This window comes from Manihot esculenta, chromosome 8 (genome assembly GCF_001659605.2).
Source record: "Manihot esculenta cultivar AM560-2 chromosome 8, M.esculenta_v8, whole genome shotgun sequence".
Taxonomy (NCBI): Eukaryota; Viridiplantae; Streptophyta; class Magnoliopsida; order Malpighiales; family Euphorbiaceae; genus Manihot; species Manihot esculenta.
The window spans coordinates 2356623-2378723 of NC_035168.2; the positions used below are offsets into that span (position 1 = coordinate 2356623).

Here is a 22101-nt window from a genome sequence, read left to right on the forward strand (position 1 = left end):
AAGAAAAGCACATTACAGCACGTTACAAAGGCCTACACTACGGGATGAAAGACTATCCTTAAAGAATTTACATATCCAGATACTTCCTCATCTACGACTATCACCTACCCTACTATTCTAGTCTTCAGCTCGGAGGACTTCTCGTAGCTCGGAATGAGAGTTTTTCAGAAAAGGCCAAGATCTGTCTCGCTATTACAGGGGAACTGAACAAGTTGATTCCCATAAGCATTTCTCACTGTTCCCCCGGGCGAACGTCCGGTTACCCAAATGTGATGCACGGTACATTCGAACAAGCTCAGATATGGTATGCCGGCCGTGCACCACACATGAAAAACATAAGTCTTCGAGGCTATGATCCCGAAGAGATCGCGAAGTACACATTCAAAAAAATCGCTGGAGACCTGACTGAGTGCAGCAGATCCCAGTCTCACGTAATACTGGTACTTCACACCAAAGGGAATAATAATACTGGTACTTCACACCAAAAAGAACAACAAGCTGAGCGCCGGCGCCACTCCCATTTATATCAAAAGAGGACAACAGGGGCATCGAGGAAATTCCCTGTTTCTCTATGGAAAAAGGCGAAGTTAGATCCAACCCCTCAACAGTCCAGAACTTCTCTGGAGCCCGGACAACAAGCAGAGGAGGAGGCCGGCCAGACGACCTGGGTAAAGCAGTTTCAACAGCTTGCTGGATGGTCCCGCCCTTCGCTTGCCATACCCGAAGGATCTTCAATGCACCCTTCAGACGCCTTAGAGGTAACATCAAATTTTCAAGAATTTTGAACTGACCCATATTTATCTCAGGAACGGCAAAAAGTTTCAAAACAGGGACAAGTCAGAAACAGTTCTCTCTTGAGATGATAAGAGCACAATCAAGGCAAACCTCTAGGGCACAAGGCAATCTGTTTGAAGAAGGCGTCGGATAAACCTGCCACAGATAAAACAAAAATTTCTCGCCTCAACAGAAGGCTCAAGAATGAATAAAAGCTGGCGCTGATATATACTCGGAGCCTGAAGACTTAGCACGGGACAGAGCTACACTAGACTCTAAGCTAATGGCGTCAGATTTTTAAAAGATATTCACAGAAAAGGAAAGAAAGGAGATGTCCAGATAATGATGACAAGAAAGTAAAGGCGGCAGAGGACAAGAAAAATAGAGAAAAGACAGAAAGAGGAAAGAGCAGATAGAATTCAGAAACTGCGCAACGACTGAAAGATGAAAGGATGTTATTAAGGTACCTGAACCCGAACAGACGCGATCATAATAGTTCTTGGTATTCACCCCCTCGGCAGTTGGAGCAATAACTGCCGAGAAGGTGAAGGGGCAATTGATGACCGCTGGATTCCTTCACCCCGGACCAGGGGCTTGACCACAGCCCGAGGCCCACGATGTAGGGGTCCACACACCTGATATGCATAACAAGCCTGGCTCATCCAACCTTCAAGGCCGGGCTCGGCCCATCTTCCTCACTCAAGCTGGCCCGGCCCGGACGAAGCAGACCCTCTCCACCCAGGCTTAGCATCCGGCCCAACTCTCAGCCCAGCCCAGGATCCGGAATAATATTCACCAGACAGCCTGGCAGATCCGCTTGAACATACGCACGAGGAGAATCAGAGGCCGTTACACATGGAGCAGGCGGCTGATACCCTAGTACCTCCGAATCCGCATGGCAGAGACGCGTGGCCCAATTCTGGAGAGACCTTTACACGTCACCCGCAAGCAAGACAATGTATAAAAGAGGAGTCCCCTCCTCAGGAAACTCAAGCCTTATTCAGTAATACAAAACCCTTGTAAAATCCTATTCATTTGGATCTCAGATCATCAGGAATCAACCCAACTTAAGGCTTCATTTAGTTCAAAGAGCTTTCTTTCATGGCCCTATGCTTTGCTACTGTATATGGCCATTGCACAAAGTCATGATGTGTCCTTTTGGTAGGATTGTGTGCTATTCTACTCAAATTAAAAAAATATCAAATTAAATTAATTTAAAAATTCAGTTTAAATTTTTATTTATTTTAATTTTATTTTTAATTTTAAAAATTTTAATTATTTTAATTCGGTTTGATTTTGATAAAAAAATTTAAAAAAATAAATTAAATCAATTAATTTATTATTTTCAATAATATAGAGAGATTATATTATATTAAAATTAAAATATTTTAATTAAATTTTAAAATATTAAAAATAAATTATAAAAAATAAAAATTTATAAAAATTCAAATCAATTACATTGAATAGAATCAAATTAAATTAAATTAAATCGATTTAATTCAATTTAATTTTTAATTAAAATTATTTTAATTTAATTTTTATAAACACTAAAATTTTAATTTTTAATTTATTTAATTTTAAATCAAATAAACTAAATTAGTTACTTCCCTTTTTAAGTTTGCTTTTATCTGAAAATGTTAAATGCTACAAATTCTGTTGTTTATATTTATATTCCATGCTTATCATTTGATCATCACTTTTTTAAAAAAATAAATAAATGAAATGGTCTTTGTTGACTCTATCCATCAATCAACTACCAAATCTTGCATGCACATGATGATCATGGACTTGGTATTTTCCGATTATTTTAAAATAAAATATTTATCCATTCAAGAACATAAAAAACATTTAAAACATAAGAAAAAAAAGACAAAGAAATAAATAGTTATAATTGAAAAATCAAATTAAATCAATTTTTTTAACCACCCAATTCAATTGATTGATAACTAATTTTTACTAATTTTATAAACATTTATAAAATGTGATCTGCGAACAACGAGGGACGTAATATTTAATATTTAATATTTAATTTAGAGAGACAAAATTTACATTTTTTTTATATATTCATTAACACGACATTTAAAATTTAAGAGGACCTCTTAGGTCTGCTGTCTAGCAGATATATAACAGAAAAAATAATAAAATTATACCATTTCTACTGATAATAATAAAAAATTCAAAATTCAAAAAAATAAAACTGATAAATTAAATTAAACCAAATCAAAAAATTTTTAATTTTATTCAATTTAGTTAATATTGTTCACATATTCTTAGTAAAATATTAAAAGAATACACTCAAAATTATATGATATGTTCAGCCAGTAGTTAAGTTAATATTTTTAATTAATTTTAAGTTTCTATTTACAGACAATATTTTTTATTTAAAAAAGAAATCTTAACGCATCATTTGATTTTGAAAACATTTACACTTATTCAATTATTCGTACACTTACTAATAATTTAAATTTATTAAAAAACAAATACTGAACTTTTAATATGAGAAAATTTTATCTCCACCCAATTTATTATATACTTAAAAATGAATTTTTCTATAAAAAAAATTAAATGAGACTCATCTGAAAGGGAATAGTGGAAAACGAAAACAACGAGTGGCAACAAACTTGCTAGCGTAATGGTGTCATAAATTACCAATTTTGTTGTCGTTTTTGGAACAATACTTGTAATAAAAAAATAAAGGCTTGTGAAACTTGTTTTTCATTTAATATATAAGAAATACGAAGAATACGAAGTGATAAGACAAATTTTAAAATACGTTGATTTATTTTTTATTCTCATAAATAATTTTACAATTTATAAAAAAAATCATAAGGTATGGCCAAGTATTAATTAGTTTAAATTAAAATTAAATTACAAATTATTAAATTAAGATTTAGATAACAGCAGTTAGAATTGAATTAGATTAGTTTTAATTAATTTAATTTTGGATGAAAGCGAAATTCTTCACTTTAAACATTAATAAATGAAAACTTATACAATGATTTTTTTATTAAATTGAATGAATCATGTCAAAACCAAAACCTCTCCTTTTGATTGTCCAAAGAGTGAATTCCTCTCTCCCATTTTCATTTTTTTTATTTTGTTTTTTAGTAGATTTAGTGGAGATCATAAGATTTTGGTTAAATCAATTGTTTTTTTTTTCGTTTTCTTTATTTTTCTTGATTTTAACCTTTTTGCATATAGATAACAAATTGACTGATTGTGTCTGTTTAACCACCGATAAATGATGATCAGATCCTTTATATAGTGTTTTGTAATTCTGCAAAGGATCTATTTTTTTAAGGATGGATATCTCTTGAGATCTTTTACTAGATTTTTACATTATCAATGGTGACTCTAATTAAGGCTTAAATCTGCTAATGAGTTGGCTCATCACCCCTTTTCGATTGTTTATGATGTTGTTAATTCTTCTCTTAGCCATAATGATATTTGTTTATTAAATTTTAGCTTTGTATATCCATACGCTCAAACTCAGCGATTTAATCGTGACTTGTTTTCTATATGATGAATTTATCTGATTCTTCGTTGATTTATTTGCATGTAACACAAGAGATGATGAAGCGTTGTGGATGTGTTTCTAAAATTTTCACCTTATCGAAATTTGGAGCTATTATATTTTTTTTAAATTTTCTCTCTTGATTTTATACGTTGTTATTTTTCAGGAAATATGAAAATAGTTCAATTTCATTCTAAAAAAATTAAGCAACAATGATGTAAATAACGATAATTCATATTTTATTTGAGATTTAAGGTTATTCGGTTGTTTTTAGACTTTTTTTTTTATTTTATATGTCATTATTTTTTAATGAAATATGAAAATAATTTAATATCATTTTAAAAGAGAAAGCAACAGTGACTTAAGTAAATATAATTTTTATTTTATTTGTTTCTAAAATTTTTGTATATGAAATATAAGTAGAGTGTTTAAGAGTTTTCGACTTTCAGATTTAATTTAGATTATAATATGTATACTTATGGGTTGAGTCCTTTTTAATGGAACTTTCACCGGCTAATAAATAATTATGCTTTCCTTGCTTTTGCAATTCCTTCAGTTTTCAGTCAACACTGACAACTTTAATAAGTTAATATTCAAAATTATTAAAAACAAAATCATTTTTTTACTAAAAAAAAAAAAAAAAAAAGACTTAAGAAGGAAGACCAAATCACGTGAGATTTCCTGTCTATTCTGTGTGGGGACTTTGTATCTTACACTATTGAGCTCTTGGAAAATCATGAAGGCCATAATTTTCCACAAGTTTCCATACGAAAATGTTTTATATGTAAACACAGACAATTCATATTAAAAAAATTAATCAATTGATAATTAATATTTTTAAAAAATCATACGTAATGAGTCAAAAACGCATAAACACTTTGCATAAATTCATATTTTAAAACATTCAATTTTTGGATAGCCACTGTTGCAATATTTTTTTAATTTTTTTTCTTTTATATAAGAGACTGTCCAGCATCAAATCCCAAGTAACCGCATTAGTATGAGAAGCTAACAAATCTGCAGAAAAAATAGATTATTTGAAAATATGGATATGATGATAATTTATTCTTTTTAATTTTGTAAAAAATTATTTAATTATTATAATATTAAACTTATATTATTAATTTATTATTTTACATAGCTATTTGTGTTGAAAAATAATTCTATAATTTCTCGATAGGATCGAAGATGGTACGCGGTAATTTCTCTTCTTCCAAATTCCGCCCATGAAAGCAACGTGGTATTGACCTCGGGGCGATGAGTAGAATACTGAGGAGTGAAATGCCTGCTACCAAGGAGGCATTTTTGCCTCGGACCGCAAACGATGCGGGATTCACTTCTTCCCATTTCTCACTCATATTCCTCTTTGTTTTTTACAATGTTTTATTTCATTAAAATTTAAAATACAGCTTAAAAAAATTAAATTTATTTCTAAATTATACTTTATTTATTTTATGATTATCTTTTATATTCAATTAATTATCTTTTATATGTAAAATTATTTTTTAGTATTTATTAGATTACAGTTACATATATCTTTATAGTATTTTTGTATAAAAATAATAAATATTATCACTTCATGTTAATATGTATAGATAATGCTTGAAATTAAAAGAAAAAATTATTTATAAAACAATAACTGTGTTATAATATATTATATAAATTAAAATAGAAACACTTTGTTTCTTCAATAACTATATTATAATTAAATAATATTGATTTATTGACTCAATATACATTTTAAATTTAAATATTAGCAAGTCAATAAGATATTTTAATATCTTATTGACTCAAAAAAGACAGGATCACTTCGTTTTTTTGCAAGTGCTTGAAAAATTCGCGCGTGAGGTGGACGCATACGTGGAGAGACCTGGTAACTGTCAGGCATGACTTTATGTACACACAACAATTCGCACGTACCGGCGCGTGTGCTTAATGCTTTTTTTTTTTCTCCATCACATACACGAGAGGCTATTCAGTGCTCCACGCACCGGTGTGCTTAATGCTGTTTTTTTCTCCATCACATACATGAGAGATGTTTCATTTTGATAATTCATCAATTAATTGTTTTATTTTTCTCCAACTTCTTAAAAAAAAGGTAAAATAAATTATTCTTTTATTTTGTATTTTTTAAAATAATAATCTTAATTTTTTTTTATTTTTACCATGATCATCTCGATTCTTCTATATTCTTTCACACATTCAAACATAGCATAAAAGAAATTCGCAAAGAAACGAGGAAAAAACAAAAAAAGAATAAAAGAAAACCGCTTCTCATAGCCATGCCATTCAAAAAGCGCCTCACATGTGATTCACGAAGCCACCTGCCAAAATTGAATTCTAGCTCTTGTCTATGTGCCCCCTCATTTACCTTCTACCAATATCTTAATTTCTTTTTTTTTTATTAAACAAGTTTTTTTTTTCGAAGCTTCTGCCAATATCACACTACATTGACAAATGAATCAAGTTGCTGCTTAAGATATTTGAGGTTGAGTTTGATAAAATTTAATTTCATTCAATTTATTTTTTAAATAAGTCAATTTAAATTATTCTTGAACTCATTTAATTGAGTTAAATTTAAATTTATAAATATTTATCATGTTAAAATTTGAAATTTTATTTATTTATAAGTTTATGAATGAATTTATTAGTTTAATTAAAATTTTAATTTTAAATTTATTATTTTTAAATCATAAATTATTTTTTTTAAAAAATAGAGATCGGAGATTGGAAGAGTAGAATCTGAAACTTTTCAAATTTATTTAAATCCTACTAGATTAAATATATGAATATAAATCATGAATAATTAAAATTATAAATATTTTTTAAAAAAAAACTATTCAAAACTCAACTTAATAAAGATTCGGTTTCTTTTATTTCCTTTATTAAAGATTCAAATTTAAATAAATAAATTTAAATGTAAAAAAACTAATTGGTTAAATATTATGTAATAGACAAGATTTAATTTGCATAAACAAAGTTACTTTTCTTATATCATAATAATTTACAAAATATTAATAATTACATATAGAAAATTAATTAAATTTATTTAAATACTATTTTATATTATCGTAATTTTATTTAAGCAATGATTAATTTAATTAATAAAGTAGTGAAATTAAAGCTAAAATAAATTTTAAATATTAATTTATTTCAAAGGTAAATTAACAAAATTCAATATGCCAAGTTTAAGGACTCAAATTCAAATTGCAAACTGAAGCAGTGGATAGTAGCCACAAACCAAAGTCAACAACAATCACATCTATTACTATATATATTTTTCATTGGCTGACAAAATTACACTATTTGAGATAAAAACCAAAACTCTCGTATAAACCAGGCCTGTATGAAAAAAGAAAAAAGAAAAAAAATTCTCCAGTTGAGTCAAGAAATCCACCCAGAAGCTTCCCTCGACACCATGTCAAGAGAAGAAACTAGCTTTTCAACACCATCAACACTTTTGAGGATGACAACTCTACCTTCATTGAATACAAGAGAAGGAAACAGTAAACCCTTAATTTATTACTGGCCAGATTCACTCGGAAGAGAAGTAAATAAATTTTGTAACACGTAAAAAATAGAAAAAATTACTTTTTAATTTTTGAAATTTAACGTAATTAATACTTCTGTCTCTCTATTTTAACGACCTAACACTTAAGTCCCTCACTTTCTCTTCCGTCCAAATTCGTAGTTATTCCGTTTAAAATAGTCTTTTGGGATACGTGAATTGATAAAATTAACCCTCACTAAAAATTTCGCTATTTCAAAATCATAAAACTCAAACCCAAATGCCTCTTTTTCTTCTTTTTCTTTTTCTTTTTCTTCTTTTTACCATTTCTGCAACTTTTTCTTCTTCTTCTTCCTACCCTTTCTGCAACTTCTTCTTTTTCCTACTCTTTCTGCAACTTCTTCTTCTTCCTACCCTTTCTGCAACTTCTTCTTCTTCCTACCCTTTCTGCAACTTCTTTTTCTTCTTCGACTAAACGGTTTAAATGGACGGAGGGACTACGAATTTGGACAGAAGAGAAAGTGAGGGACTTAAGTGTTGGGTTGCTAAAATAGAGAGACAGAAGTATTAATTACGTTAAACTTCAGGGACTAAAAAGTAATTTTAACTAAAAAATAAATAATTGGCTGAACGGACAGACTTCGGTACTTGCTCGCATGGCAAAAAGCAGCGAGTGAAGCTATTTTCTTTCAAAAGCGCGTCTCTTCCTACTCTGTGGAAATAAATAAAATAAAATAAAATAAAAATTTCCCGGGAAACTCACGAGTAGGAAACGAGCAACCAATACTACCATATATATGTATCGAATTCCCAGAATCCAACCCAGCAAACAACTCTGAACTCTCTCTCCTCTTCTCGATTCCCCTTTTTTGTCTCTCTAATTTTCACTCTCTTTTCTGTTTATCGTTTCGAAATCTTGGGTTCTCTCTCATTCTTGCAAAGCCAGCCAATACTAGACTATATAGTCTCGTGTTCTTCAAATATGGAGGTTGAAACCCATGCTTTAGCTTCTCCTTTCCATTATAAAATGGACATTTCTACTGATTTCCTAGTCACCGATTCTCCTGACCTGCCGCTGGCGGTGGATTCTCTAAAAATCGATGGTCATCAGTCTATGGAGTCCGGTGATCGGGAATGCAAGGAATTTGAAATGCCGGTGTTGACTGATGAGGGTGGTGTCCTGAAGGATCCCACCGGAAATTTGCCAGTGGCGAAAGTGTCAGAAGGCCCATGCACTGATAGTGCGGCTGTGAAGCTGCAGAAGGTGTACCGCAGTTATCGCACCAGGCGCAGGTTAGCCGACTCCGCAGTGGTGGTGGAAGAGCTCTGGTACGTGACCAAATGTCCTCTTTTTATTTATTTTTTATCAGATTAATTAGTGGTTTTTTTAAATAGATTTTATCAGATTAATTAGTGTTTGTGGTGAATTCAAAGGTGGCAAGCGATAGACTTTGCGAGATTGAACCACAGCACAATTTCGTTTTTCAATTTCTTTAAACCAGAAACTGCAGCTTCTAGGTGGAATCGTGTTACTTTGAATGCTTCCAAGGTAGCTGTTCTTGTTTTTTTTTTTTTTTTGGTTTCTTATTTGTTCGCATAAAGGTCTGAAACCTTTATAGACATGATATAAGTAAAGAAAAGCAAGTTTTGTCTTTGATATGAGATGGGTACTATTTGTGAAGACTGAACTTATCGTTGGCAGGTGGGCAAGGGACTATCGAAAGATGCTAAAGCGCAAAAATTGGCTTTTCAGCATTGGATTGAAGCTGTAATTATACGCCTTTTACCCACTTTTTTTTTTTTTTGAGTTATTTATGTTGAATATATTATTATATTCTTCTTGGAATGAAGTTTGAATCTGCAATATTTTTTTCTGAACCCTGATGTTTTCTTTCCACTTTTTCCGGAATATGCCATGTGTAGATTGATCCAAGGCATCGTTATGGGCATAGCTTGCATATATACTACGAAGAGTGGTGTAATACAAATTCTGGTCAACCATTTTTTTACTGGTAGGCAGATCTTGCTTTCTTTCTAGACAGTGAAACTTACAATTTTCTTTCTTGTTTTCTTGGTAAAATGAATTTGAGTTTCATTTCCCCCCTTTTATGGTGGGTGAGGCATAGCGTGAAGCTGGCCTCCAAGGTGTTTGAAGGCTTACCGCTTATAAAACAAGTTCAAGGATAATTGATAAGCCCCAAACTTTGCACCCAAACCAGACAAAATCTCCCATTTTGCTCAATTTCTTTTTATATTAAATTGATTTATTTGTGTCTGCTCAAAAAAAAAAAAAAAAAGAAAAAAAGAAGAGATTGATTTTTTTGCAATTATAACTTATTTTAATGTTGACAAACAGTTGCTGAAGGTGTTGTTTTCTGTTACTCTATGCAGGTTGGACATAGGAGATGGTAAAGAACTTGATCTCAAAGAATGCCCAAGATCTAAGCTTCGGCAACAATGCATTAAGTATCTAGGACCTGTATGTGTTGCCAGTCAACTGCAATTCTCAAACATTTATCTTATTATGACATTGCTGAAATTAGTTCCTAACTTGCTGTCTTTTATCTTCTTTTTACTTCTGTTCCTTTTCAACTTGGTTGCAAACCAGCAAGAGAGAGTACATTATGAGTATATTGTTGTCGAAGGAAAAATTACACACAAGCAAACTGGGGATCTCCTTGATACATCCAAGGGATCAAAAGGAACTAAGTGGATATTTGTTATGAGCACATCTAAGAGGGTGTATGCTGGTGAGGTAAGGGGTTAAAAACAGGAACATGCCTTGTCATGCATTTCTCTTTTAATTGCACAATGTTGCTTATTCCTGAAAAATTAATGTGTTTCCAATTTCTTCCAGAAAAAGAAAGGACTTTTCCATCATTCAAGCTTCTTGGCAGGGGGTTCTACATTAGCTGCTGGAAGATTAATGGTAGAGAATGGAATTCTTAAGGTATGGTTTACAAGGGATCAGTGGATGGATAAGTACTTAAGTCAAATGGATTACTATGGATAAGTACTTAGATCCAATAGCTGTACTGTATGGACATTGGATTGCTTTCAACTTAATTCTTCCAGTATAACATGGATTACTATTGATTCCTACTTCAAGAATCTATCCAATCTATCCTTCTTAAAACTTCTATAGATCATATATGCTAGTTCATTTCTTGTTGGGAATTGATTCTTGAGTTTGTAGAACAATAAAATGTAATTTCCCAATTTCAGATTAATCCTCACCAGAAGTTGATGAGTAATCTAAACTCCACTTTGTTGCAGATGGTATAGTGGGGTTCATGTGGAATGAAACTCTGACATACTGGCAGGATGCTGTTTTTCAATAGTGACAGCCCAGTGGCTTATTTTGGCATGCTTTTTTCACTTTCTAAACGGTTGGAGAATAATTATATCTGTTGGTGCTATAGTGATACTACATTGAATGTGAATAGGCCTGGAACTATCTTAGGGAGTTGAATTTTGCATGAGCTAAATTAGATGCCCTATAATTTCCATGATCTGTCCATATATGCTCAGCCGATGGACTTCATGTTTTCATTACTAACAAACACTTCATGTTCACTAGATGGAGGATCTGATTTTCTATCTCGTGTGTATTTCAGTTAAAGGTTTTAGTAAATAAACTTGATCTGTAGCATCTGAATTGACACTTTTGGCTTTGCAGTCCATTTCTCCATACAGTGGACACTACCGGCCAACAGAAGATAGCTTTGACAGATTTTTATCCCTTCTCCAGGATAATGGCGTGAACCTTGATGAGGTCCAGGTAACTCTCTTGTCCCTGTGTAGTCTGAAATTTGAGGACTTAAAAATCAAGGGAAATTCTGGCTATCGGAACACCACATATCCCACTGTTCTCAAGGTGATCGGTCAAGGTCATGTTGGTTGTCTTTGTTGTGCTTGGACCATAAGCTTTTGATGTTATCTCAGTGGCATTTCCCCAATAGTGGCTTAATTATTCATTATTGAAAAGCAAACCACTAGCATTTTCCTGACCGTACGCCATTGGATCTATTTTTTCAGATAAACAAGGCCAATGAAGATTCTGATGTCTATGTTGATGGCAAATCCGTTGCAAGTGGGATGATGCTTGAAGTTTTAAGCAAGTTAAAGCCTCCTGAACCTGATATTGTCAGCGAAGAGAAAGATTCTGCAACAGAAGTATCTCAAATTGGACAAAATGAAACCAAAGGAGAATACAAAAGGACTTTATCTGGTGGTCTTCGAAGCCCAAGAGCTGAAGTACCACAGAAGGCTATCTTGCATAGAATCAATTCTAAGAAGGCAGCAAAATCTTACCAACTGGGCCATCAGCTTTCACTCAAATGGTCAACAGGAGCTGGACCAAGAATCGGGTGCGTTGCTGACTACCCGGTAGAACTTAGACAACAAGCTTTAGAATTTGTTAACCTATCTCCAAGAAATCCACCTACGCCGTCTTCCTACAGGCTGATCGCGGGTCTGGCATCACCTACAACACAATCCACAGCAGATATCCCTACTGGCGATGAGAAGTGTTAAATTTCCTTACAATGCTTTTTGCCTAGTGGATGCTCAATGGATGTAAGTAGCTAGTATGTTCTTTGTCACTTCAGCCTTTCTGGAATGCTAAATAAGTAGTAACATCATCTTGGTTGCATCCGCTTGCGTTTCATTGTTACTAAATTGCTGTTCTAATCCACTGCATTGAAAATTATTAAATTTCATTGGCACAACCGTCTTGTCATGGTTGTCAATAATCAAGATTTTGGTTCCGAGGTAGACAATATGGTTTTACTCTGTCGAGTCATAATGCCAATTGTCCGGCTTAAGTCGCAACAAAAATCTTGTAATGATAATAATTAATTAAATCCTGTAACAAAAAAGAAAAAAATTCAACCGAAGCTATAGCTTAAATGCCCCACATAATATGTTCTCAATGATTTTGCACTCTATAAAATTAAAAAAAAAGTGTAATACTCTATTAAGACATGGCATCGCATTGCTTCGTTTCTATCACACTTTAATACATCTTAATAAAAATTATAATTTTTCTTTATATCTTACATAAGTTGGTTTATATAGTTACACTTTCCACAAAACTCTCTCTCATTACTTTTTATAAACTTTGGTAGAATTTAATATCTTTTATTTAATTGATTTACGACAAGATTACTTAAATTTAATATTTTTTTGTTTATAAACTTTATCTTTTTAAGGTTTAAATTCGACAAAGATATTAAAACTGATGCATGCACACTTCATTAACTAATCTAGTTGGGAGTGTATCAAAACTAAACTTGGTTATAGGTATCAAACTCTACTCGAATTTAATATACATATATCACAAATAAAATTTGATTATATTGAATACTCAGAAAAAACATCTCACAACTATATATCATTCCTGTAATATTTATTGCAAAAATAAGAATCAAATCACTGTAAAATCAAAACCAAAACATCACTCATATCACAAAATTAAGTTGACGATGTTTATGAGATTCCTTATATGGATCCAGTGGCCTGGTAGCTATCCTGTTGCTGTTGGTTGCTCTCAATGGCTAAGATTCTCTTCTCTAGCTGCATCACCAATACAAGGCATAAAACCCACATAGAAAACTCTTGTTATTTAGTAATATATCTCCAAATAGAAAGAAAACAAGAACAAATTGCCCCAAGAAATTGGCGGATCACTCTTCTCTTCTCTGGGAAAATTATTCGCTGTGCTCCACAATATTCATACTGATGGATCCCGACAGGTGTGTCTCATGTTCCTTGAGACTGAGACCCATGAGCACCTAATAATTATAATTTATGATGTGGAGCTATGTTTTCTCTTATCAGTGCATGTAGGGTATCTAGGTAATACACTAATTATGCATCACAGAAAAAGAAAAAGAACTTAAAATACTGAAACTTTACTTTTTCTTAATTACTTTTTGCTAAACTAAAAATCTGAGACAAAAAGCAATATGCACTTATGATGTTTGACGCAAATTTTCCTTAATTTATTAAAAGTCTCTATTACCTGAATTAATGTCTGAAATTTGGCTCCAATGAGGCAATATTCTCGGGTGATTATGTTTAAAGCTTCCAGGCACCTACAAGGAAATTTGGTCTTATTATTTAATTTTGTCTGAATTTAAAATCTCACAGTTTTAAAAATAACTGTAATACTCATAACTCTTAATTCTTACCCTCCCTTGTTTTTGCAATCGAAAGCCTGTAGAAGATCAGCACAAGCAAGTTTCAATCTTCGTGCTCCAATGCTGGGAGATCAAACAACAGAAATTAAATATTCAATGCAAAATTCAACCAATGATCAAGCAAATGCACAAATTCAGTAATTAATTAATTACCTTGAGCTACTTCCTTTTAGCTGATGAACACGGGATTCTAGCTTGAAAAAGTCCACATTTTGCTCATTAGTCCTGAAAATATAAATGACAAGATGTACTCATGACAAAATAAAAAAAAACGATTTTACTAAAACCCTAATTTGGAGATTACAGATGTTTGTTCAATTCTGTGATGATCTTTTCAGCATCATTGCAGAAGGAGGTGATAACTTCAGAAATAAAATTGGGATTGGATTCATCTTGCAAGGCTTGAATTTGAGCAAACTGACCATCCAATAATCCCTACAATAATAAACCCATAAAACAAAATTTAACAAAAATCCAGAAACTAAAATAAATAAAAAAGGATAAATGTGTATAAATACCTCATCAAACATGGATTGTACAGAGTATTGGAGCTGTGCTTTGAGAGCAGGCAATGCCATAGATTAATTTTTCAAAGTTTTGAAGAGGGAATTGAGAGAGAGGTTGATCAAGTGGGGATGTGTTTTACATGGGATGCAATGAGATATATAGAGATGCACATAACACATGAAGATTCATGTGAGCATCAAGTGGGTTCTAAGATTTCATTAAAGAAAAGAAAAAGAAAGTAAAAGAACATAAATTAAAAAAAAAAAAAAAGTACTCCATTGGAGTTGCCTTGTCCCCTTCCCGTTTGAAAAAAATTAAAATTGAAATTAAAAAGTAAAAATAAAAAGTATCATTTTTAAAATAATATTTTATTTTTTAAAATATTGTATATTAAATTAATATATTTCTATTTAAATAATATTAAATTAATCTGAAGAGTGGGTGTTATAAATCCCAATTCCCAATATAGCCCCCTTCTCAATTTTATTATTATTTTTTTAAAAAATTGTAATTTACAGTGGTGAAGTCATATCATAGATATGGGGCAATTTCCCCCTTACTTTTGCTTTAACTTTGAAGAAAAAAAAAATTGCCCCCTATTAAATAAAGTTTGCCTTTTTTATTCTTATTTTTTGCAAAAAAATTTAAATGATAAATTTAAAAAATAAAACTGAAAATAAAAATAATGGTATAATTTTAGAAATTTAGTGAATAAAATAGCAATTCTTTCGTTTTCCTTTTCTCTGTATATTTACATAATTTCCTTTTAAATTCTCTTCCTTTTTAGCCCCAATTAAACTTGTAAAGAAAATTTATCCTAAACAGGAATTTTAATTATTTTGGCTATATTATAAGATGAAATTCAATTTTCATAATCTACACGTTTAACATTATTAATTCTTATTAATAATTTATAATCATTAATTATAAAAAAATTCATAAAGTGTGAGATAATTGCAATTTAAATAATATCATTTAAAAATAATTTTATTGAGATCATATAACTTTAATTTGAACTTTAGCATAATTTTCTTGCTAAAAATTCCCTTAACATGTTTTTATTTTTCAAATGAGCTAGTATTAATTGTCAATAGAATATACTTTTATAAAAAATATAAATCATCTGTATATTTCTTGAGTTTATAATGAAATGGGTGCCGATAAGACTTTTCTTATTTTCCTTTTGAAAGTATACAAACCACAAAGACAAAACCACATCATGGAGATGGATCACAGCCATGTCTTATGGTTCCCTGTCGACCTAGAAATCAATTTACAAATGCTGCCTTGTCCTTCACCATCTATACTTAAGCACCATCAAATGTACATGTGGGTCACACTTGAGACTATACATTGCCTATGGGTCCCTCAAGACTCATGACTCATCATTTTTTTCTGTTAGTCAGCATCTCTTCTAATTAGTCACCATTTGATTTGATGGCAAGTGTTTTTAGTTAAATTCAGAAATATCTTATTTTTTTCATAATAAGATTTTTTTGAACTTTAATATTAACATTGCAAACATATAAGATAGAGATGCTAACCCATCAATTTCTAGCTATAACTCTTATTTGGATACAAGTTAAAATTGATATAATCTTATCTTACTAATAAAAAAATACTAATTTTTTTTTATCTACATTTGAATGTATAACTGGTTTTATATACTAATTTATTTTATTATTGAAATAAATAAAAATTAAATATAAGAATAAGATCAACATTATTGAAATATGGGTAAAGCAACATTTTTTTTAAATAGCAGCACTTAATTGTAAAGGGATTTAATTTTGCAATTTCTTTTTAAAATTGCCGCAATTTATGAAACCTCTATTAGCTATCCAAAACTGTAATCACATGGAAGGAAGAGACCAGAAGGTCGAATCTTGGTATTTTCATTACTGATTAACATCCAATGCTTAAGTTACTACTGAGTGAGTCACCAATCTCTAAAATAAACTATATAATATTCTTATTTGTGTGAAACTCATCACTTGCAGAAAGAATACTACATCGACAGATACGAAAAATTCAAATTATATATAATAGCTAGTATAATATTACTAAATAATTTGAGTTAATCATTTTGCGCTTTTAAAGGGTAAGTTCAAAAGTTATTTGAATCAATTTAGACCGGATAAACTATCCTTGTGCCTAGAACACTATCTTTTCTCTCTTCTTCAAGATTCATTTCAAAAAAGGAACATTAAATTGGCAACGTGTATATATAAACTTTGGCACTGGAGAAATGTTAAGAAAAATGTTATTACGCCTAACAGATACTACTTGGAAATTTGGCAATCTAGCTAGTTCGCAAAGTCATAAATTGAGCCTACTGGAAATCACTGAAAAAACAAAGAAACCTAAAGATATGTGGGTTTACAGACAATAATAGGGCTCTTGACACTGTGCTCAGAATCCTTCCACTCAAGCGAAGCTGATAGGACATCTGTTCCCTCTGCCATAGGACCACCCTTCACTATAACCTTGAAATTTTGCTTTTCGTGCACTCTAGTGAATGTTAAAGTCTCTGGTATAACTTTGACTGAAAGGCCATTTGGAGCTGTCACAGTTGCTTTATACACTGATTTTCCAGGCCCCACTTCAGTCACCGTCCGATAGAATACCGCCGAAATACTGGAGTCAGCAGTTTTGAGCTGTGCATGCATGGTTGGGTAGTTGAGGCCATCGGTGCCTCGTGCAGGTTTATAGTCTGAGCAATTGTACTTTTTCTTGCCACCAATTAGTAGACCAATGGTTGTGGCATTGTAGCCTTCCTTGCATAGGAAACTAAGGTAGAAACTTAGTGAATTGTCATAGATGAGGCCTGGATGAACTGCCTTTATTGGGTTAATTTGGCCTGATCCTGATCCCAAGTCTGAAAATTCATCTTTGATTTTCAAGGGCGTGGCTGTAGTCATTAGAGCTGACTTGATTGCAGCTGGCGACCAGTCAGGGTGGAAGCTCTTGACATAGGCTGCAGCTGCAGAAGCATGAGGGCAAGACATAGATGTTCCTGATATAATGTTGAATGTGGAGTATCTATCGTCACCTGGCTCCCCCGTTATTGTTACCAATTTAGAGTAGGCAGCTAATATGTCTAGCCCTGGCGCAGTCAGATCAGGCTGTCCAATACAAACTTTTAGCCTCATGTTGAGAAATTGTATGATATCACCGTTATACATGCAATACTAGAGGAAGATAATTTGCAGTTAACAATGGTAATTAAACTTCTTTGGTAGAATCTCAAGCAATGGAACTGTGAGGTTCTAATGGAATGTAAATGGATCGGTCAAAGACAAACCTGGACATGCTGCAAATGGAGGAGTCTTAAGAGATAGTAATGGTGTTTTTCTTTGCATTTTCTCTTGTTTTATTGTGCAGGTGGATTCTAATGTGGCTGAATTTCTAGCCATAGAAAAGGCACTGAGCATTCTGGCGTCCATGAGAGATATTTGGGCTTTTAATGAAGCAAGTAGATTCCATGTGAAACTAATTGGGTAGCTAATGCTCTGGCAAAGAAAGGAATCATGAGAAAGAATCACTTTGTGGCATGGATATCTTGGGTCTCTTGTTTTGTTTATATTGTTATTTCGACCTCCAGTTTTGTTTATGGTTTTGGGTTTGTTATAGTTGCTATGGTTTCTTTCTTCTCTTTAAACTGGATTGCTCTATTTTGGTCTTATTTTAGCTGTATCAGATCAGATTTCTTCTCTTAGCATGTAAGTACCTTGGTCTGGGTCTGTTTACTCTGATATATGAATAAAATTTTTTCTTTATTTAAAAAAAAGATAATATGACCAACCTTGAGGATGTTGAGGCTGAGTAATTGAGGTCCTCTGGATGAGAAAGATGCCAAAGCAGGAGCACGAATTTTGGCAGTTTTGGTCTTGTAGATAACAGCCTGAGGATTCCTGCAAATATTGATTCATTACAACCATAGATTTCAATTAAAAAAACATGTAATTCATTGAGAAGAATGTGATTAGGGGTGAATCAAGAACATACTTGGTTGTGTTAATGTAGTGATCTATCTTGTGGCCTTCCTTGAGGTTGACACTAGTAGCTGGTACTAGAGTGCTGAAAGCGATGTCTGTTTGTGAATCTACAGATATGATTAGTCCAGCTCCGTTTAGCTGTCTAATGGTGTAATCTTGGCCATTGTCCCCACGACAGTACACAATTCTTCCCTTCACTTTGTCCATTCCTAGCGTCCCGGAAGCACAAGCACTATACCACCAATGTCATCAGCATTCAATTAGGAACTCCAAGTGAAAATATGGGAAAGAAACAAGTGGGTAACACTCAAATTATATAAAATTTCTCCTTAAAAAGAATGTGTTCCAAACAAACGCATAATATTAGGCGCACATTCTCTCTATCGCCGTATGTAAAAAGAATTAAAATTTTACTATAATGAAAAAATATAATACAATCTCTTAAAACTATTAAAGTCCTAATTTTAGTATGATTTCAAAATACCGCTTTCAGTCTGTTTTTCGAAATCTCATATAATATAAAATTAAAAAATACAATTATTTATATTCTCTTACAATACAAGATTCAAACGGTAACTCAAATTTTATGTACCGGTAACTCAAATTTTATGTATCATTTGGATCGCAGAATGAAACTTTTTAATTATAAATATATTTAAAATCAATTGAAGTCACATAATTAATAGAGATAAAAGTATGGAACGAAGAGAGAAAACATAAGAATATCTACAATTTGCATAAGTTAGAGGTACTCTTAAAATTTGTTGAAGTATGCAAATACCTGATATTCCCATAGAAACCAAAAGTAACATTAGTTGCATGAGCGCCATTGGTTAAAGGGTAAATCTTCTTCTTTGGTGAAAATGTGTTGATTGCAAGTTTTCCCTACCAACCAAAACCCAGTTATATATATATATATATATATATATATATTAGTACAGACTATGTCTGCAAATTTACATACAAATGAAACAACTTACAGAAGCTTTCATGCCATTGCCAAGTTTGAGTGAAGTAATGAACTGCCTATCTATGCTAGAAGCAGCCACTGTCATGATCCATGGTGCAACATTTTCCACAGTTGATAACTGAGGCCCGTTGTTCCCAGCTGAACATGAAGTCAATATCCCCTTCTTCATGGCATGAAATGATCCAATGCTAATCGGGTCCTCAAAATAATTCCTGCTAAATCCTCCAATTGAAACTGATAATATGTCTACTCCATCAGCAATTGCATCATCAAAACCAGCTAATAAGTCCATGTCTGAACAGCCTCCTTCCCAGCAGACTTTGTACATGGCAATGCGGGCTGATGGGACGCCGCCGCGGGCTGTTCCGTTTGCTATACCATATAAGCTTGCACCATTCACGGCAACACCAGCTGCGATGGAGGAAGTGTGCGTGCCATGGCCGTCATCATCTGCTGGACTTTGTTGTCCTGGATCCGTTTTTTCCAGGTGGTAGTATTTTGCACCAATTACCTTGCTGCTCATATCAGAAATTTAAGGGTTCACCATTAAAATCCCATGATAGAGAAATTGAAAGTTGTTATTCTTAGGGAATTACTCAAAACTTGTTCCTGTAATTTCTGTAAGCCTTAGAGGACGAGTCCTACTGTTGTAGGTTTTTCTTCAATCTTAAGTACCTATAATTACTTAGGCATGAAACATTGAGCCAAAACCAATTGATAGTTTTTTAAAGAACAATTGGATTCGACTGGATTCAAACTCCAAATCTCTCATCCAAAAACAAAAATACGTTGCAATTTACTTAAGATATATTGGTATGTTTGAAAGGGTATGTTTGGAATTAATTTTTTTAGTAAGATACAAACTATAATTCTTGAACCCTTTTCACCGGAAGAGAAATATTCCTAAATGTTTATGTCAAAATAGAAAAAGGTTAATACTTATTGCAGCCTGTGAAGTTTGCTCCTACTGCACATTTTCCTTTCCATTTACTAGGGGGAGGTCCATAGCCGTGATCATTGAAGCTGGGAGACTCCACATAAATTCCTGAAGCAAAAGAAATGAAAGGGTTAATAAAAAAAATGGTGAATCTATCAGATGCTGTCAGGAATTCTTGTATTCTTCCACCATTACAGGAAGAGTGCAATTTTCTTACCAGTATCCAGCAAACCCACGATGATGCTGCTCTCCGTTTTGTGTCTTCTGTTTATTGTTTGTTTCATTCCTAGAAAATCCCATGATCTTGTCGTGTGAAGTTTGTTCCTAGCGTTTTTAAACACCGACACCACACTCTCTTCCTCTGCATGTGCATACCAAGGCCATTAACATTTGAAGTGTATTTTTAGTGTCCGAGTTATCAAAAAGCTGTGTGGTCTCAAGTTCGAGTTTCCTCAGAGTGATTGAACCAAAAAAAAGAATATGTTTTTTGTAAAATTATACATATAAACACACACATACCTTGTAGTCTTTCCACTTCATGAGGTAATAGTCTGGCTGCAAACCCATTGAAGCTCTTTCCATAGCTGTGTATTTTGGATTCTCTGGCTATAGACTCACTGGAAACAAAAGAAAAAAAAAAGAAGAATATTGATAGCATATCCAATTTAGACTTGTTTCTGTGAATTGTTTTTGTCATGAAAAAAGATGGGTAGAAATTCATATATACATATATATAAATATTGGTGGAAAGCTTCACGATGTCGTTTAATGGAAAAAACTTGTACGCTCTGCTTTGGGGAGAAAAAAACATACAAGCCAGAACATATGATTAAAAAATTTAATTATGGCTAATATATATTAATGAATAAAAAATTCAGTTGTTTCAATTATGAAATCAACTGAAAATACCTTTATTAGAAAAATTGCGGAGCAAAAAAACTTATCTTCATTTTTTATTGTTAAGGTTTTATAAGAGTCGAATGTTTATGATGTCAAACTCAAACTAATAATATATTGAGGTGATGATAAAAGAATATGGTCAATACTCTCCGATTGCCGACAAAAGCAAGTTGTGGTGTTCCTCGGCGACTGAAATTCCGGCACCAGGCAGGTCTCCCATATAGACAATGTATGGCTGAAAGTTCATCGTAAGAAGTCCATGCATCAAAATACATGACTTACAAAAAAATATTAAACCTCAATCAAATCCTAAAAGACAAGACATTTCCATGAAACTGAATATAATGGTACCTTTCTTTCAGTGTCACTATAGACATGAGCAAGTGAAACTACAAGGCAGAGACTGAAGCACAGCACTAGCAGATTCTGTGACATTGTCATTTTGTTGTTTTTTTTTTGTTCTGAGCTGTGAAACAAGTGACAGTCTGCTTTAAATATATATGGAGAGAGTGGAGATATGAGCTCTTGAGTCTCACTAGGCGCAAAAGGTGGCAATAGAATAGAATTTTAGAGAGGAACATTTGTCAGTGTCTGTTATAAGATTGAGAGTTTGGTGGCCTGGTTTTTGGATCTTTACTCAAATGACTTATGATAATTCTTCTGCTTCTTCTTCTTCTTCCCTCTTCAGGGGAAAAAATTGCTGCAACGGGAGACTGCAGGTAGGAAAAGAGCGATCATTACATAGCAATTTAAAATTATAATAAAGAAAATTAATTTTTTTATTATATAT

The 22101-nt window shown here is 32.5% G+C and overlaps 3 protein-coding genes across 3 annotated transcripts; 1 reads left to right on the forward strand and 2 right to left on the reverse strand.

Annotated features, from left to right (window-relative positions):
- The first annotated feature begins 8595 nt into the window (after positions 1-8595).
- LOC110620285 (IQ domain-containing protein IQM3) lies at positions 8596-12450 on the forward strand. Its single transcript, XM_021763968.2, has 9 exons — positions 8596-9125; positions 9231-9345; positions 9499-9564; positions 9720-9808; positions 10188-10275; positions 10405-10551; positions 10654-10746; positions 11476-11577; positions 11835-12450. The coding sequence occupies exons 1-9, from the start codon at positions 8779-8781 to the stop codon at positions 12330-12332; spliced, it is 1545 nt and encodes a 514-aa protein (XP_021619660.1). The 5' UTR covers positions 8596-8778; the 3' UTR covers positions 12333-12450.
- Positions 12451-13134: 684 nt separating this feature from the next.
- On the reverse strand, positions 13135-14672 carry LOC110619964 (histidine-containing phosphotransfer protein 1). The gene is made up of 6 exons (XM_021763483.2): positions 14518-14672; positions 14304-14434; positions 14153-14224; positions 13991-14062; positions 13822-13894; positions 13135-13373 (listed from the first exon to the last, which is right to left on the reverse strand). The coding sequence occupies exons 1-6, from the start codon at positions 14575-14577 to the stop codon at positions 13299-13301; spliced, it is 483 nt and encodes a 160-aa protein (XP_021619175.1). The 5' UTR covers positions 14578-14672; the 3' UTR covers positions 13135-13298.
- Positions 14673-16748: 2076 nt separating this feature from the next.
- LOC110621766 (subtilisin-like protease SBT4.15) lies at positions 16749-21082 on the reverse strand. The gene is made up of 8 exons (XM_021766057.2): positions 20931-21082; positions 20629-20772; positions 20414-20519; positions 19485-19989; positions 19286-19389; positions 18515-18736; positions 18312-18420; positions 16749-17631 (listed from the first exon to the last, which is right to left on the reverse strand). Exons 1-8 carry the CDS (start codon positions 21067-21069, stop codon positions 16870-16872), a joined length of 2091 nt encoding a protein of 696 aa, XP_021621749.2. The 5' UTR covers positions 21070-21082; the 3' UTR covers positions 16749-16869.
- Positions 21083-22101: the final 1019 nt, after the last annotated feature.

Excerpts from the sequence above, each read along its gene's own strand:
- LOC110620285 (XM_021763968.2), top strand. The coding sequence starts at position 8,779 with ATGGAGGTTGAAACCCATGCTTTAGCTTCTCCTTTCCATTATAAAATG. Across the intron at positions 9,126-9,230 it reads GTGGTGGTGGAAGAGCTCTG|GTGGCAAGCGATAGACTTTG; the intron begins GTACGTGACCAA and ends GTGAATTCAAAG. Across the intron at positions 11,578-11,834 it reads TGAACCTTGATGAGGTCCAG|ATAAACAAGGCCAATGAAGA; the intron begins GTAACTCTCTTG and ends CTATTTTTTCAG.
- LOC110619964 (XM_021763483.2), bottom strand. The coding sequence starts at position 14,577 with ATGGCATTGCCTGCTCTCAAAGCACAGCTCCAATACTCTGTACAATCC. Across the intron at positions 14,225-14,303 it reads ACAGAATTGAACAAACATCT|GACTAATGAGCAAAATGTGG; the intron begins GTAATCTCCAAA and ends TTATATTTTCAG. Across the intron at positions 14,063-14,152 it reads CTAAAAGGAAGTAGCTCAAG|CATTGGAGCACGAAGATTGA; the intron begins GTAATTAATTAA and ends TTGATCTCCCAG.
- LOC110621766 (XM_021766057.2), bottom strand. The coding sequence starts at position 21,069 with ATGCTATCAATATTCTTCTTTTTTTTTTCTTTTGTTTCCAGTGAGTCT. Across the intron at positions 19,990-20,413 it reads AACTTCACAGGCTGCAATAA|CAAGGTAATTGGTGCAAAAT; the intron begins GTATTAACCTTT and ends TGATATGAGCAG. Across the intron at positions 17,632-18,311 it reads TCAGCCTCAACATCCTCAAG|CCTGATCTGACTGCGCCAGG; the intron begins GTTGGTCATATT and ends TGTATTGGACAG.